Source organism: Calliphora vicina, chromosome 5 (genome assembly GCF_958450345.1).
Source record: "Calliphora vicina chromosome 5, idCalVici1.1, whole genome shotgun sequence".
NCBI classification, from domain to species: domain Eukaryota; kingdom Metazoa; phylum Arthropoda; class Insecta; order Diptera; family Calliphoridae; genus Calliphora; species Calliphora vicina.
The window spans coordinates 2,194,820-2,211,946 of record NC_088784.1 but is presented as its reverse complement, the minus strand read 5'-3'; the positions used below and the strand labels follow the sequence as shown (position 1 = coordinate 2,211,946).

Genomic DNA, 17,127 nt, shown 5'->3' with positions numbered 1-17,127 from the left:
TCTGCGCACAAGGTTTACATGGACAGCTAGCCAGGCGGACGGACGGACATCGTTTAATCGACTCAGAAAGTCATTCTAAGTCGATCGGTATACTTTAAGGTGGGTGTTAGACTAATATTTTTGGGCGTTACAAACATCTGCACAAACGCATTATACCCTCCCCAGTATGGTGGTGTAGGGTATAACAATGTTGAAGACTTCCGACGCTTGGTTTTTCCTTGGGACTGAGGAGGTTAAGGATCCTGAATAATAGGGCCGCAAAAGTGTAGAAATAACAAACGAAATCACAAATTCACGGTGTAGTAGGTTATAATAATAAAATATGTACTCACAAAAAACAGTAAAACGCAATTACATACATAAATTTCAAATTAATCTTAAGAAGCTTATAGACAATTATTTAAATTATATACTGGCCAATTTGTATTGCCGCTTCTCAACACTTTGACGTTTTGATTTTGCTCAGTGCAATGAGAATGGTTTGAGTATGTGCAAACAATTATGCTGACTCGAAGTTTAAACATTGAACAGCCACCACAACAGCAACAACAACAACATTAATAATAATAATAATAATAAAAGTGTATGCTTAATACGTAGTACTAAGTTTTTACAAAGAGTATAAATTTAATTACCACCACAACCAGCCGTTGCAACGAAAGAAAGAACAAAAAAACAATAACAACAAACGCAAAATAAAAAAAAAATAAAAAAACATTACCATAAAACCCAACCAAACTGTAAATAAGTAAACGACGCCAATGCCTACCCACCAACCGAACAACCAACACCTTCACCTCCTGTCAGGCCATTCATTCTATGACCAAACCACATTACAAGCCATTCCAATCGTAGGTACTTACTAACTTTTTGTTCATACTACTCTCTTTATAAACTCCAACTAATGCCGCAAATGGTTAACAGAACAGCAACAAAAACAACAACAACAAAACGACAATAACAATAAAAACGTAAATACTAAAAACCAACAACAATAACAACAACACTGCACTTTTTACACTCGCTTGGTTGTATAAAGTAGTCAGTCAGTTGGTCGGTCGTTCGTTGTTTAAAGTCATCAATATTTGCTGCAATCTTAACATCAACCAACAAAATCCAACCAACTCCATCATATTGTTATTATTTTGCATTGTCGTTATTGTTGTTGTTGTTTTTTTAGCTGTTGGTGTCAGACATATTTCTGTTCCGCATTAACGGACCCACAAATGAAACTGAAAAAAACATTGCCAATTGTTGTCCCCAAAAAAAAAAAAAACAGAAAAAATCTAAAATTCATTAAGTTGTGATGCAAGTTGGTTGGTGTTTATGAGGAATGTTTCCTTACAATTGCTGTTTAAAAAAAGGAATTTGTTAGAAATTGTTTACAAATAGTTATCCGGGTTTGATCCTAATTTCACTTTCACTCTCTTCCTATATATTTTTGGGGATGTTGTCTCGATTTGTTGATTGAGAACCCTCAAGTTATAAAATTTCCATTACCCACAATTACTATTTGCAACTGTTTCCACGACAATTGGATCTACGCTCCAGAACGACCCAAGTCTAACACGTCCAAAGATTGTCAGCTGTATCAACCGAAAGTTTTTTCTATTTCCCACATTGTAAAATTGATAAATCTTTACTATCACTGTTAGCGAGTTTCACTAGGTCATTCAACAGACTTTTGACCCTATTCGGATTGCTTTGGATGGAATTCGGAGTATCCCAACAGATCATTTCATAAGCAAAATGTAACTAAATTGTAGAATAAGCCTATCATAAGAGAAAAAGTTAACAATTTAACAAATATGATTGCAAATGACTTATGCACGCAATAGTTTTGTAAGTGTTGTTGAGAATGATGTCCCGTTCGTGTCCCGTCCGTGCGTGCTTTTAGTATTATTTGTTGAAGTTTTTAGTCTTAGTGTTTTGTTCAAAGAGTGAAGTGTTTTAAAAAGTTTAAAACTTTTAAAAAAGTAATTATTAAAATAATAAATAATTTATAAATAAATTTCTGAAAAATTAAGTACAAATGAAAAACGATTACTGATATTATTTGGTTATATTTCCAAGCTTACAAAATTATTACGAATGTAAGCTTATTATATACTACAGACAAGTAATATTATCGCAAGTGTTCAGTTTTCATTATTAAATAATTGTTAATAAGACTTTTACAATAGTAATCACAACACTTTTCTAAGCTTAAGGCTTATGTTGGTAAGCTTGTTACAAGTTATTTCTAAATAGTTGTGGTTTGATATTTTTATATTTTATTCTTCTACACAGAGCAAACAGATTCGTACTAGCAACTAGCTAGCTGATTTGTTTGTACACGTAGAATATTTAAGTTCTAGTTACAGAATATCAGTGGATAAAGAAAAACTTCGGTTGAAACAACCCAAACTTTTGTTACCACTTCTAAAATATAAAATTAGGTCACTAAGGCAGAATCATTCGATTTCAACTACGAATCTGTTTTTTCTGTGTATGAATCTAGATGACAAAGAACTAATAGCCAGCTAACAAACTATTCCAAAATATTCTAGATAAGAATACTGCAAAGAACTTTGAGGCCAAACTCATTCCGAACAATGGACAACTAAATGTATGGATTGTCTGATTTTTCACAGGCCCGTAGATCATAGAGAAATTTTTATAAAAAAGAGGTTTTAAACACTCTGACAGAACTTGGAATCTTGAAACTATAGCAAGAGATCATTTGAGCGCTATAATAATATAACAATATACCAAGAATATCAGGATCTCCAAACCGTTCGAAACTCAGTTTAAATGAAGATATTTGGCTATTGTTAAAAGAGAACTGAATAGCACATGAAAGGTGACAGAAACCGTAAAAGATCTGTAATCAAAGTGATACCGAAAAAGTTCAATTTCGAGATTCAATATAAAGGGTGGCCATATTTGAGTATAGCAAGTAAATTGGCATACTTTTTTGACAATATAAATATGGGAATAAATAATGGAATATGATGGCGGTCAAATATTCATTCTATTCACAAAACTTTGGACTAAAGATCACTGATGTCAACATTAGAGAGAAATTATGGTAACGGCGTTTCCATTATTCCGTAAAAGATCAATATATAAAGTTTTTGAGGTTAGGAAGTAAACTTTTATTGATACCAATGTAAAGGTGGAAATATGTGAATTATTAATGAAATATGATATTATTTGTCTCTTCAAAACAGCTACACTTGACATTTCTTAATTTTTCAGCCAATTTACTTGTAGCGTGTTTTTTTATAAGACTGACTCAATGATTTAAGAATAGGTAAGAAGGATCTGTTAGTTGTAAGACTTAAAAATGCGAAATTTTGAAACATTTGAACAATATAAATGTATTCAAAGTATTGTCCATTATTAGCTATGACCTTTTCCGATGGAACCGATGGAACACATTTACCATAATCTCTGCAATAATCTCTGCAATCGTTGTGCTTTAGCGGTACTTTTTTTTCATATTAAATAAGTAAAGCAAAACTTCCCGCACAAAATTCGATATTTTAGAAGCAAAAAAATATTTTAAGGTAAACAAATTTAAAAAAAAAAAAATGTTTAAAAATTTAAAAAAAAAAACAAGTAAGAAAGTATGGTCGGTCAAGCCCTATACTAAGTAAAAGAGCAAAAACATTTTTCTTTTAAAATTTCAATAATTTATATTTTTGAGTGATTTTCGGAAGTGGGCCTTATATGGGGGCTATGACCAATTATGGCCCGATCACCATGAAATTAGGTCGTGTGATTTATGTCTATATGAAAGTTTTTGTGTTGAATTTTGTATATATACCAGCATTTTTAAGAAATTTATGCACGTTAAAGTGATTTTCGGAAGCGGGTCTATATGGGAGCTATGACTAATTATGGACCGATCGTAACAAAATTTGGTGACATGAATTTTGTATATATAAAACTTATTTGGAGCGCAATTTGTAGAGATACATTTATAAATTATATATTTATGACCGATAAATTCCAATTTCGGAAGGACATTTGTATGGGGGCTAGGTGAAATAATGGACCGATTTCAGCCAGTTTCAATAGGCTTGGTCCTTGGGCCGAAAAAATAATATATACCAAATTTGATCGAAATATCTTCCAAATTGCGACCTGTATTCAGCGCACAAGGTTTATATGGACAGCCAGCCAACCAGACGGACGGACGGACATCTTTTAATCGACTCAGAAAGTGATTCTAAGTCGATCGGTATACTTTAAGGTGGAAGTTAGACTAATATTTTAAATACGCCGTTGAAATGGTTTTTGAAATATCTATCATTATTATACCCTTCACCTTCGTGAGAAGGGTATATATAAGTTTGTCATTCCGTTCGTAATTTCTACATTTTTCATTTCCGACCCTATAAAGTATATATATTCTGGATCCTTATAGATAGCGGAGTCGATTAAGCCATGTACGTCTGTCTGTTGAAATCAATTTTCTGAAGACCCCTGATATCTTCGGGATACAAATCTTCAATAATTCTGTCAGACATGCTTTCGAAAAGTTTTCTATTTAAAATCAGCAAAATCGGTCCATAAAAAGGCTGAGATATGAGGAACAAACCAGGACAACCTCGATTTTTGACCTATATCTAGATTAGTAAGTCTTAATATAGACAATATGGATGGATATCTAATGATAGATATTTCAAAGACCTTTGCAACGACGTATATAAGACCATAGTTAGTTGGACCTACAATGGGTCAAAATCGGAAAAAATATTTTTTTATCCCGAATTTTTTTTTTCACCAAATGTTTTTTTTCGCTAAAGATTAAAAAAAAAATTTTAAATTTAAAAAAAAAAATTTAAATTTAAAAAAAAAAATTTAAATTTAAAAAAAAAAATTAAATTTAAAAAATTTAAAAACCAATTTTTTCACCAAATGTTTTTTTTCGCTAAAGATTAAAAAAAAAAATTAAAATTTAAAAAAAAAAATTTTAAATTTAAAAAATTTAAAAACCAATTCGAAAATTTTTTTTTTCCAAAAAATTAAAAAACTAAAAAAAATTTATTTCGTTTACCTAAAAATATTTAAAATTTTCATTTTATAGATTCGGCATAGCCGAATATAGCTCTCTTACTTGTTATATATGTCCATATTGTCAATATTAATAACATAACAATCCAGATATAGATAGAAAATTGGTAAAATTGGTTGTCGTGGGTTTTTTCTTATTTTCTCGATATTAAATAGCAACCGAACCGGGTCTATAGCGGATATATTGATGTATGAATCATTAATGTAAGTTATTTGCGGGCAACGGAAAGTTGATTTCAATATACAGACGGATAGACGGACAGACATATATGACTATATCAACTCCGCTATCTATAACGATTCAAAATCATCACACATACGAGTGTTGTTTTTGTTTTCACATATTTTTTTACTAATATATTCTTACCACTTAGGTTTTTGACAATTGAGTTAGGTCTTTGACAGAAGAGTTTCCGATCAATGTTGACTATTATAGTAAACTAATGATTTTATAAAATACTCCTTCTTTAAAAGCATAATAATTGGGGCGGATAGGGGAAGAATTTGAAAAGAAAAGGCACCAAAAATATTGGAAAGCACTGGTCCGGATGTGTTTGAAACTTAGGACACATCATTAGAGAAGGTGTTAAGATTTTAGAATATAGTCGGCAGAGATGTAAGGCATAAACTTAGGGGTGGCTATATTATAACAAAATTTTGTTTAAAAAAAGTACTCTATGAATTTCATCAAAACGGGGTCCCTTCGACTCTACTTGATTGTTCGCACGTAGTGAACTACTACGTAAACCATTAGAGTATAGTGGTAGAGTAAATTGCCAAAGTCATAAATAAGAACTAAAACCGATTTTAAGTTAGTCTTTAGAAATGGTGTGCTACGAAATTGTGTTAAACAAAAAGAAAATCATAAAGTTGCATTGTTTTTACAAAAAAAAAAAAAACAAAAAAAACTATTGAAAACTGAGTAATTATTGTTTTTCAATAGTTTATTGATCTTTTAAAAACTCAAACGTATCTAAACGTATGTAACTGCGAATCACAGACAGACAGACAATCATAAACAAAATGTAAGTCTATGTGTGTGTGTAAGTGTATATTTTGCTAAATGAAAGATAAATATTTGTGCTTAAAAAAGTCTGTAGATATATGCAAATACGAGTTTAATATTTAAACTTTAGACTCGCATCTACTCATACATGAACAAACACTTACTTACGCATGCTCAGAAGAAACACTTAATGAAATCAACAAAAACAAAAGAAAAGAAAATATACGATACGAGAAGAGAAGAGATTTAACTGAAAGAAACTTACTAGTAGATGATGAAAGGCTTGTGGTTAAAATAAATAAATAAATAGTAAATAAATACTCCATGTATCCAATACTTCAAATACATATGAACAGATTTACAAAATACACGTTAATTATATACATTTGTTTATTTACACAAAAATCCATCAGATAAACAATACATAACAGGACTGCGAAAAAAACATTACAAAATCCATGAAGGATTTATTGCATCTACTCATATTTTACAATTTATTCAACTATATTTTAAGAATTCTTTCTATTCAAAGTTTATTTTAAATACAATTCTTGTTTTTTTTTCCTCTTTTTGCAGAAAATATAACAATAGTTGGCCGCCCGGATTTTGTGAACAACAATTTCAAAATAGCACTGTATGCAAAAGAGACACAAAGATATCTGTGTTTCAACGATCATTGGAAACTAGTTGGAATGGTAAGTCGACAAAGTAGAGAAGATCATTTACAGTTGTACTTAAGACAGAATGGACTTAACACATATGAATTGATATAGTCAAACCAAACCTGTTTGATATACAACAATTATGAATATTTACAGGGAAACAACAAAACAATTAACATTCAAAATTAAACTTTAAAATAATTATTGAGAATATTTGTTGGTTAGAAAAAAACAATTATGAAAGCTATATTCGACTGTTCCGAATTTTATATACCCTTCACCAAAATTATACTTTAAAATAAAAAATGTTAAATATTTTTAGGTAAACAAAATTGAAAAAAAAAATTATTTAACATTTTTTAATTTTTAAAATTTAAAAAAAATTTTGGTGAAAAAAAAATTGGGTTAAACAATTTTTTTCCTGATTTTTACCCATTTGTCCACTTACCTTATATACTCCGTTGCAAAGGTCTTTGAAATATCTATCATTAGATATCCATATTGTCTATATTAATGACTTAGTAATCCAGATATAGATAAAACAAGCAAGAGAGCTATATTCGGCTGTTCCGAATCTTATATACCCTACAGCAAATTATACTTCAAAATAAAAATGTTAAGTATTTTTAGGTAAACAAAATTTATTTTCTTTTTCCAGTTTTTTTTTAATTTTTTAAAAAATAAAAAAAAATTTCGAATTTTTTTTTAAATTTAATTTTTTTTTTTTTAAATTTTAAAATTGTTTTTTTTTGTTTTTTTAATTTTTTTTAATATTTAGCGGAAAAAAAATTTGGGTTAAAAAATATTTTTTTCCGATTTTGACCCATTGTAGGTCCAATTTACTATCGTCGTATATACGTCCAACTAATACAAGGTCTTTGAAATATCTATCATTAGATATCCATATTGTCTATATTAATGACTTAGTAATCCAGATATAAATCGAGATTGTCCTGTTTTTTTTCTTTATATTTCAGCCATTTGTGGACCGATTTTCACGATTTTAAATAGCAACCGAGCCGGAAGAATTCCGGAGATATTGATGTATGAATCGTGTATGTAAGTTATTTGTGGGGCTTCGGAAAGTTGATTTCAACAGACAGACAGAAGGACATGTCTTAATCGACTCCGCTATCTATAAGGATCCAGAATATATATACTTTATAGGCTCGGAAAATTATATTGTGGAAATTAAAAACGGAATGACAAACTTATATATACCCTGCTCACGAAGGTGAGGTAGTCGTGTTTTTAAGGGTTAATTTCCCTTAAAAAGGGTTAATTTTCATTTTTGTACTGTTATTGTAAATACTAGACTTCATTTTATATTTATACCCTTCACCAAGGGTATATATAAGTTTGTCATTCCGTTTGTAATTTCCACATTTTTCATTTGCGACCCCATAAAGTATATATATTCTGGATCGTTATAGATAGCGGAATGGATATAGCCATGTCCGTCTGTGTGTTGAAATCAACTTTCCGAAGCCCCCGAATAACTTACATACACAATTCATACATCAATATCTCCAAAATTCTTCCGGCTCGGTCGCTCTTTAAAATCGAGAAAATCGGTTCACAAATGGCTGAGATATAAGGAAAAAACTAGGACAACCTCGATTTTTGACCTATTTTTGACCTATATCTGGATTACTAAGTCATTAATATAGACAATATGGATATCTAATGATAGATATTTCAAAGACCTTTGCAACGACGTATATAAGACCATAGTAAGTTGGACATATAATGGGTCAAAATCGGGAAAAAAAATTTTTAACCCAAATTTTTTTTTCATCAAAAAATTTTTTTTGTCATAAATTCTTTTTCTAAAAAAATTAATTAAAGAAATTTAAAAAAAAAATTTTGAAAAAGCTTTTTTTAAAAAAAAAAAAAACATTTTGAAAAAAAAATTTTGATTTTGTTTAAATAAAAATATTTAAAAAAAAATTTTAAGTACAATTTGGTGAAGGGTATATAAGATTCGGCACAGCCGAATATAGCTCTCTTACTTGTTTTTCTTAAGTTTCATTAAAATCGGCCCAAAAATATATAATATTTCGCTATCTCTCCATGAAAAATTCCAAATATTGAAAATTTTGACCTTTGACCCTCAAGATTTAAGGCTTAGCGTGTTCCGATTTTAGTAAAACATTCAGACTATATTTAAATTGACCTGGACTATAATATTCTGAATTTTTTCGCCAAAATATGCCCAAAAAATTAGTTTTTCTCGAAAATCACAAAATTTAAATCGCAGGTACGGAAAAACATACATTGACATACATTTTTAACATTTTTATTCCCTATTATCTTGTCAATAAATCCCCATGTAATGATCAACAAATTCTGAAATTTGTTTAACAAAATTTTTAAAAATTTAAAATTGGAGTTTTGAAGCTGCCGTTAAAAAAAATATTTTTTTTATGGTTATACCTGCGAATAGGTTAACTGTATCCTATGAAGATAAAAACTCATATACAAGTAAATATGGATATATGTATGTATTTTAAGTAAGAATAAACTTTTGTTTTAATATTTCTCAAAATATATTAACTTTTATTCCTACATTTCTTGTTCTAGTGGCCTGAGACACGTTAATGACCTGGCTATTTTTTTAAAAAATTTAACATTTTTTAACCAATTTTTGTCTTTTATATCTCATTAGAACGACAATTACGTACACATTTCGATTCTTTTAAATTAATTTGCAAAAGTAATTATTTAATAGCAAAAATTTAACAAAAAAAACTGAGAAAAATGCATTTTTTTCCCCTTGTAAATAAAACTCAAAACTAAATCGAAAGTCGGCTCGGGTTGCTCTTCTTAGAACAAGCTAAAATTTTTTTGGGTGGTATTTTAGATCATTACGAAAGTTTTCAGCGGGTATCGTTTCAACATTTCAAAAAATGTAATTCTAAGAGACACTCTAATGGCCAGGTTCTCTTTATGCCGATCACTGTTTTAAACACCTTTACTATACTCCAAACTGATACTTGGTTTGCTGAGGAACTTAATAAGAAACAAAATACCGCACATTACACACACACTCATTGGCTTGTCACCTTAAAATATCAAAATATTTTGAAATACACGCAGGGCAGATCGACAGAAAATGGTAGGGGGAAATAAGTAAGAGATCAATGTGTAAACGAAACTGTTGAATACTCGTATTTCGAGTGTTTTGTAAACAAACACTTTGGGTGAATGTTTAGTGTCAAAGTCAGACTCATTAAAACATTCACGCAGACGCATTTATAAAAAAACAAAAACAAAAAAAATAAAAAAGAAGCGCAACTGATTTTATGACCGATTTCCAGACAATTCAACTTCAATTGAGGAAGTAGTATGAGTTTCACTTGCTCCATTTTAAATTCGTTTTTTAAAAAAAAGACAGGCACATAATCCAACACATTTATCTTTACACATAATAATTAAATGCTATCTAGTATATTTGTATAATCTTTTTGGAATCATTTTCATGTTTTTTTTTTCATTTCTTTTCTTCTGTTTTTTTATTACATATTTACAGAAAGAACTCCAAGATACCTGCTATTTCAACGAAGCAATTGTTCACGGTTATTTCGTGTTCCGGTCTGTAGTCGATATGCAGCGACGCATCGGTTTCACGCAAAGAGGTAGAGCCGTTGGTCCCAAGAAAACTGTTAACGATGCTTGTTATATGTTCACCAAAATACCAACCGATCAATTTTTCCATCAACACAACACTCACTTTTCAGCAGCACCCAAAACGAAAAGCACTACAACTAAAATACCAAAAACCGAATACACACACACACACACGCCCTACACCACCCAGGCGGGGAGAGGCAGTGGAGGCGGGCGGACAAAGACGAATCGCTTTAAGAATCCTCAACGTCAAGAGGACGCTGTTACGCATAATCACAGCGGTCATGGCCACGGCAGCGGTAGTGGCAGCGGTGGCGGCAGTGGTAGCGGTAACGGCAGCAAAAAGTTCAAGAAACAGCGTAACGGCAACAAACAACAGCGGCAACAGAAACAGAAGCAGGAGATGCAGCAACAAATTCGAGGCCATAGCTACAATTTAAGCAACCCAAAAAATAGCACTTACCTAAATAGTTCTAGGCAAAATTTACTCTTAAGTCAGCATAGTATAAACAACCACACAAACAAAAAACATAATAATAATAACAACAACAACAACCACCCGCCTCAAAACCATCAGGTCCGACATCATCACAATGATCCCAACAAGGTGGCCAGAAGGCAACAGCATGACCAAAAACAGAAAACAAAATTGCGTCAACGTGTTCGACCTAGTCCTAGTTCTGCTTCCGCTGCGCTAACGCCAGCGGTGGCGGCAACAACAACAACAACTACAGCAACAACTTCACTAACCACAGCAAAATTAATAAATTCCTCAAAACCTCCTCATCACACACTGAGCAGCAGTTACTCGGACATACATCCAACCAGTGTGATTCCAACGATATCGACAGATGCCACAGCTGACATCCAGAATACGATGTCATCGACCTTAGTGGTGGCCAAACGCAAAGGACGAAGAAGAAAGGGCGATAAGCTGCACAAGAAGGGCTTACAAAAGAAACTAGAGCAGGAGCGCCAACATTCAAGAGAACAAACAGAAAAGGATTCAGGATACAGTTCATCGGTGGGCCCTGCCTACGACGAGGAGGAGGAGGAGTTTATAACAAGCTCAACTGACTATGCCTGGATGACCAATGACATTACAATGTCAGCGGTAAAGCCAACATCGGCCAGCTTACCTTCCTGGGATACCTGGTATCCATCATCATCAACTGCATACACAGAAGATGTAGATGCCGACTACTCCTTGGGTGCCTCAGCCACAGCCTCATCAGCAACCGAAACGAATGCAGACACACGGTTCTCAACAACCCTGGAATCATCATCCTCAATGACTGATTTAGATAAAAACACTTTATCTTCGCAGACATCCGTACCGCTTCCAACATCAGTGTTTACAACTACTTTAACGGAAAATAGCATCGATGAAACTATATCACCAACAGTAACTACAACAGACTTAGGAACGACAACAACAAATACCTCAACCTACACTCAAACTGATTTTTGGTCTACCAGCCTAAACGACAATACGGATGCGGATATCTTAGCCACTGGCTTTACCAGCGACACGTTCAACACCTATGCGACTCCCCAACTAGAGAATACTCAGAATATCCTTAACACGGATGAAGCCACGAATGCATTAAGCACACAGCCTAGTAAAGACGACTCGGAGAATTCAACGGCTGCCATAACTCTCTCAACAAACGAAGATGACAACGATGAGGAGCATGAGGTTAGTTCGCCGCCCACAGAGCGAACTAGCGACGAAGTAAGTGAGGATACCACATGGTTGGATGGCTCTACATTCGAAATGACTTCAAGCGGCAATTATGAGAAAGCTAACGAGGCGGCCACAACCACTACAACAACATATACAAACGATTGTGCCTACAGCACTGCTTCCACACACAACGGAAGTGAAACGATGACTGATTGCATGTTTGCAACGAAAACAACTGCACCCATTGCCAACAACCACAAACCAGGTGAAACCACCCCATTACAATATACGACACAGACACAAAGTAATAATAATAATAATGATAATGTTCCCAAAATGGAAGCGGCTAACAAAGTGACAACGAGCACTGCTTTAAACTCAATAATAATACCCATAAGAAGTGATAAAACCACAAGTTTGCCTGAAACTACATCAACAACAACAACACAGTCTCATACCCAATCACAAACATCAACGCAATTTTCAAAGACTCCAGAACCAGCAGCAGCAGCACCAGCGACACCCTTACAGCTGGAAGAGAAGAGCATTCACACAACGTTTACAACAGCAACTGCTTCTAGCTCGACTGTACATGCCACCAAATCGCCAGTACCTTTAGCTTTAACCACGAGGAAAAGCTTGCGCAAATCAACCCAAAAACTCCTAGCCACCCCATTCCATCAACTGACCTATGTGCGCAACGAAGCCGGTGACATTGATATCGATAGCATCGATAACATTAGCATATATCCCGAATTGCTGGATAACGATAACGACGAACCGCTGGTGAAACCCAGCACCAGTCGTTTAACCATGATCAGCGGCTACTTGCCCACCTCGGCAACGGCCACGTTACCCGAATCGATACGCATTGCTAAAATAAAAATTAATCGCGAACGTAAACGCATGCTACGTCTGCGCAATGTGGGTAACTATGCGTAGCTGTCAATTGTTCAGCTAATCGATTCCCATTTCATACAATTCTAAGTCGAGGACACAAATATTCGGAATTTCATTGTACGACAGACAACAAGCTTGAGCATGAAACTAACCTAACTAGGTTGGGTTAATTGGTTTAATTGTGAAGAACTGGAATATAGAAATCTCATACTTGTTATTTGCAGTAGAGTTTTTCGTACAATTATAAGTTTTTTTTTAGCAGGACTTTTATTCATTTATGAGTTGAACACTTTGATAAGAATTTGGGATATTCAGCTGAAGGAATATTTCAAAACATGACAATAACAGCATACACACAGACACACACACTCACAGACACATAAACAAAAACACTTACACACAGATACATACATGGGCATAATTATAATGCGTAACTTTGCAACGATCTATAAAAGTTCATTTTTTTTATTGTTCAAATGATGAAACAATTAATTAATAACAAAAAAAAAAAGGAAAAATAATTATCTAATAAGTACTATGGGAATTTTTTTTATATATAACCAAAATAATGAAAAACAATTCGCACACCAAACACCACTTCCAGTTGTTACATTTTTTATGAGAATTTAGTGAAAAACAAAGAAAGAAAAAACAAAAACAAATAATAAAATAAACAATTAATTCGTTTAATCAAATATACAACAATTAAATCGAGAGGAAAGCAAACAAAATCAAATAAAATACAAAAAAAAAAACAAAAAAAAAAAAGTTTATTCAAAGTTATAAAATACAAATAATTTATTAAATAAATTCCTATTAATCAGAATAGAATACAACAATTATTCTTAAGTAAAACAACAACAACAACAAATGCAAAAAAACCAAAACAAAAACAAAAAACGGTAAATAGTAGAGAATATCAAAATTTAGATTTCATTTAGTTATTATTATTACATAATTAGCAAGAGAGAGCGAGAGAGAGATAGAAGAAAATTAAATAAAACAAAAAAAAAACAAATAAAAGAAATGAAAAGAAAAGAAAAGCAAACAAACACCAAAACTATTTTAAGCTATTCATTCAAAATCATCCTTTCTGCATTTCAATCGATCATTCAAATTTCTACTTTTATGTATGTAATATTGTATTTTTTGGTTTTTTTGTTTAGTTCCTTTTTAATTAATTAACACACAAACATAACTACACATACAACATACATACAAACATATACGTTACTTTTCATACAGCTGGATGCAACTAATTACAAATGTTTAACATATTTACATCAGTGATCGGCACTCAAAGCCACTAGGGGCCGAACCCTATTCACATGTACACAATAGACTTGAACGAAACTAGAATACCTACTGAAAATTAACCAAATTTTTTTTTATTTCTTTATATATTGGCATACTATTCCGAAATATCTGTATATTCCAGTCAAAACTGTATTTTACTAAAAGTAAAAATAAAATGCTTCACCCTAAATCACCTGTCTACTATTCGAAACATTGAAGGTAACGAAATCTTTGAAGCTACTGTAAAATAAAGTACATACGACTCAAATGTAAGAAATTGTATTCTCTACAAAATTTTGTAATAACTTCGAAATTGATTTTTGTGACCTTTGACCTCCAATATCTCGAACTGTCGGGATTCCAATGTAAAGAAAACGTTCTATACATGCAATATTAAATATATGTGTTAGATATCTCATTACGATCTAGCAGTATCAGCTTTCTGAAACAGCCAATACTTTTGGACGACTTTGAAAAAATTCGTCCTAGAACAAATGTTCACTTTGCGAAAAAAATTCTTCCAGAAAATTTTTATAAATTGCGAAAATACAAGAAATTATAAAAATTTTCTGCGACAATTTTATTCATTTAAAATATTTAATTAAATACTTCTGTAATAACGAAGAAAAACTACTTAAGTAACTGATTCAAAAACACTGAGTCGAAATGTTTCTTTTAGAAAATTTATACGAAAATCACCCAAGAAATATTTAAAAAGCTAGGAGCATAGAGAAACATACAGCGGAAACTAGAAAAAAACTCAAACAAAAAAATTACTCAAAATAATCACACATACGATTGTTGTTTTTGTTTTCACATAGTTTTTTCCATAGAGAATAGACATAGAGCGGAAACTCTCCTGTCAAAGACATAACTCAGTTGTCAGAAACCTAAGAGAATGAGAACAACACTCGTATGTGTGAGAGAAACGTATGTGTGATTATTTTGAGTAATTTTTTTATTTGAGTTTTTTTCTAGATTCCGCTCTGTTTCACTATGGTTTTTTCTACTAATACATTCTCACCATTTAGGCTTTTGACAACTGAGTTAGGTCTTTGACAGGAGAGTTTCCGCTCTATGGCTAGGAGATTTTCATATGAATTAAAACTCAGAGCTCAAATAAATATACATAGATTGGAAACTCTCGTGTCAAAGACCTAACTCAGTTGCCAAAAACATAAGTGGTGAGAATATATTATGTTTTGAACTCCAAACAGAAAATAACATAGTGAAACATAGAGCAGAAACATAGTAATACATACATTCTCTCCACTTATGTTTTTGACAACTGAGTTAGGTCTTTGACACGATATTTTCCAATCTAGAGAGTTTTATCTATGGTTCAATAATTTCTATAAAAATCTTTTAGTTTAGAAATATTTGGTCTGCAGCTTTCTTCGTTAAAAAAAAATTTGCTCAAATAATATTTAAAAGCATGATTTAGAAACTCAACTGGAAAACAATTTTAATTTTTTTTATGAAAAACACTCAAAAATGGTTTGAAAACTTTTTTATTTTCATGTAAAAATTTCGAAAATTGTTTTCCGATCGTATTTCTTAATCAAAACCTTAAGAATTTTTCAGGCCCTTAATGCAAATTTGAACTATGATTTAAACAAAATTTTCTTTTAGATTTTCTAACTTGGACTAAGGAAGATTTTAAACAAAATTTTCTTTTTGTCATAGGATTAAATTGTTAAGAAAGCATAAATATTTTTCAAAGTATTTTCCATAAAAGCTCAAACATAATTGTCGTAAATTATCTAACTGATCCATTAAAGGATAGATAATTTAATGGAACCAAAAAAAGCGAAACAAAACAAAAATGTCAAAAACTTAAGCACTAAGGGAATTTAGGTGGCAGAGGTATTGGCAGTGGCGAATTCAAGCAAATTCGACCTATTTCATTAATATATATATGGAGTTTGTCATTAAAATCAGCGCTCTAATTAATGAAATCGATTCAATTTGCCTGAATTCGCCACTGACACCATATTGCATTAATTCGCCTTAAAAAAAAACTATATATTACCAAGTAGTAGGGCGAATTCATGCAAATTAAAGCGAATTCACAAAATTTAAATATTAGAATATGTCTAACTCGATATATAAACAAATTTAATGAATACGATCCAATTTGTGTAAATTCGCTTGAATGTATAAATTCGCCTTGCCAAGTAGTATGAGTAAAAAAGACCTCTTGAGTTTCATATAGGTGAAATTTATCAACACCTTGAAGACTTTGGAACTAGTTCTCGATGACGAATGTTTTAGTTATGCAGTGCAAATGGATAAACTGAAATCCTCTGCATTACCAGCTTTTATTAATTCGCCTTAAAAGAAGCCTATGCATGTATATAGTACCAAGTTGCATGGCGAATTCAGGCAAATTAAAGCGAATTTACTAAATTTTAATATATAGAGTTTGACATTTACAGGATATATAAAAAATTTATAAATTCTATCGAATTTGTATAAATTCGCTTGAATTCTAATAAAAAAACTCTCTTGAGTTTCATCTCTATTAAAAATACACTAAAAGCCTAGAGATGAAACTTGAAAGAGCTTTTTAAACATATAATCTCATATGTATCGTAACCTTGAAGTCCTTCGAACTAGTTCTCGATAACGAATATTTTAGCTACCCAGCAATAAATGTATTAAATACTAGGAGATCCACTAAGACAATTTGCATTATCTTTCATCAACAAAATCACTAATACAATACCTATTATGTGGTTGACAACGAAATCAACTGCAGGGCAACTAGTAATACATTCTTATAGAGTTTCCTTTCTATGTAATTTTTTCGATGGCTTAAAAAATTTAAATTTTTGAGAAAAAATAATAAGATGTTAGAAAATATCTTAAATTATATAATA

At 31.7% G+C, this 17,127-nt stretch overlaps 1 protein-coding gene across 1 annotated transcript in view; it reads left to right on the top strand.

Moving 5' to 3' along the window:
• Positions 1-13,816, top strand: part of ths (thisbe) — a 104,305-nt gene extending 90,489 nt beyond the window's left edge. The window contains exons 4-5 of the mRNA XM_065513886.1: positions 6,647-6,765; positions 10,265-13,816. Coding sequence (XP_065369958.1) covers positions 6,647-6,765; positions 10,265-12,991 — 2,846 coding nt within the window. The 3' untranslated portion in view covers positions 12,992-13,816. The remainder of the gene's footprint in view (positions 1-6,646; positions 6,766-10,264) is intronic.
• Positions 13,817-17,127: the final 3,311 nt, after the last annotated feature.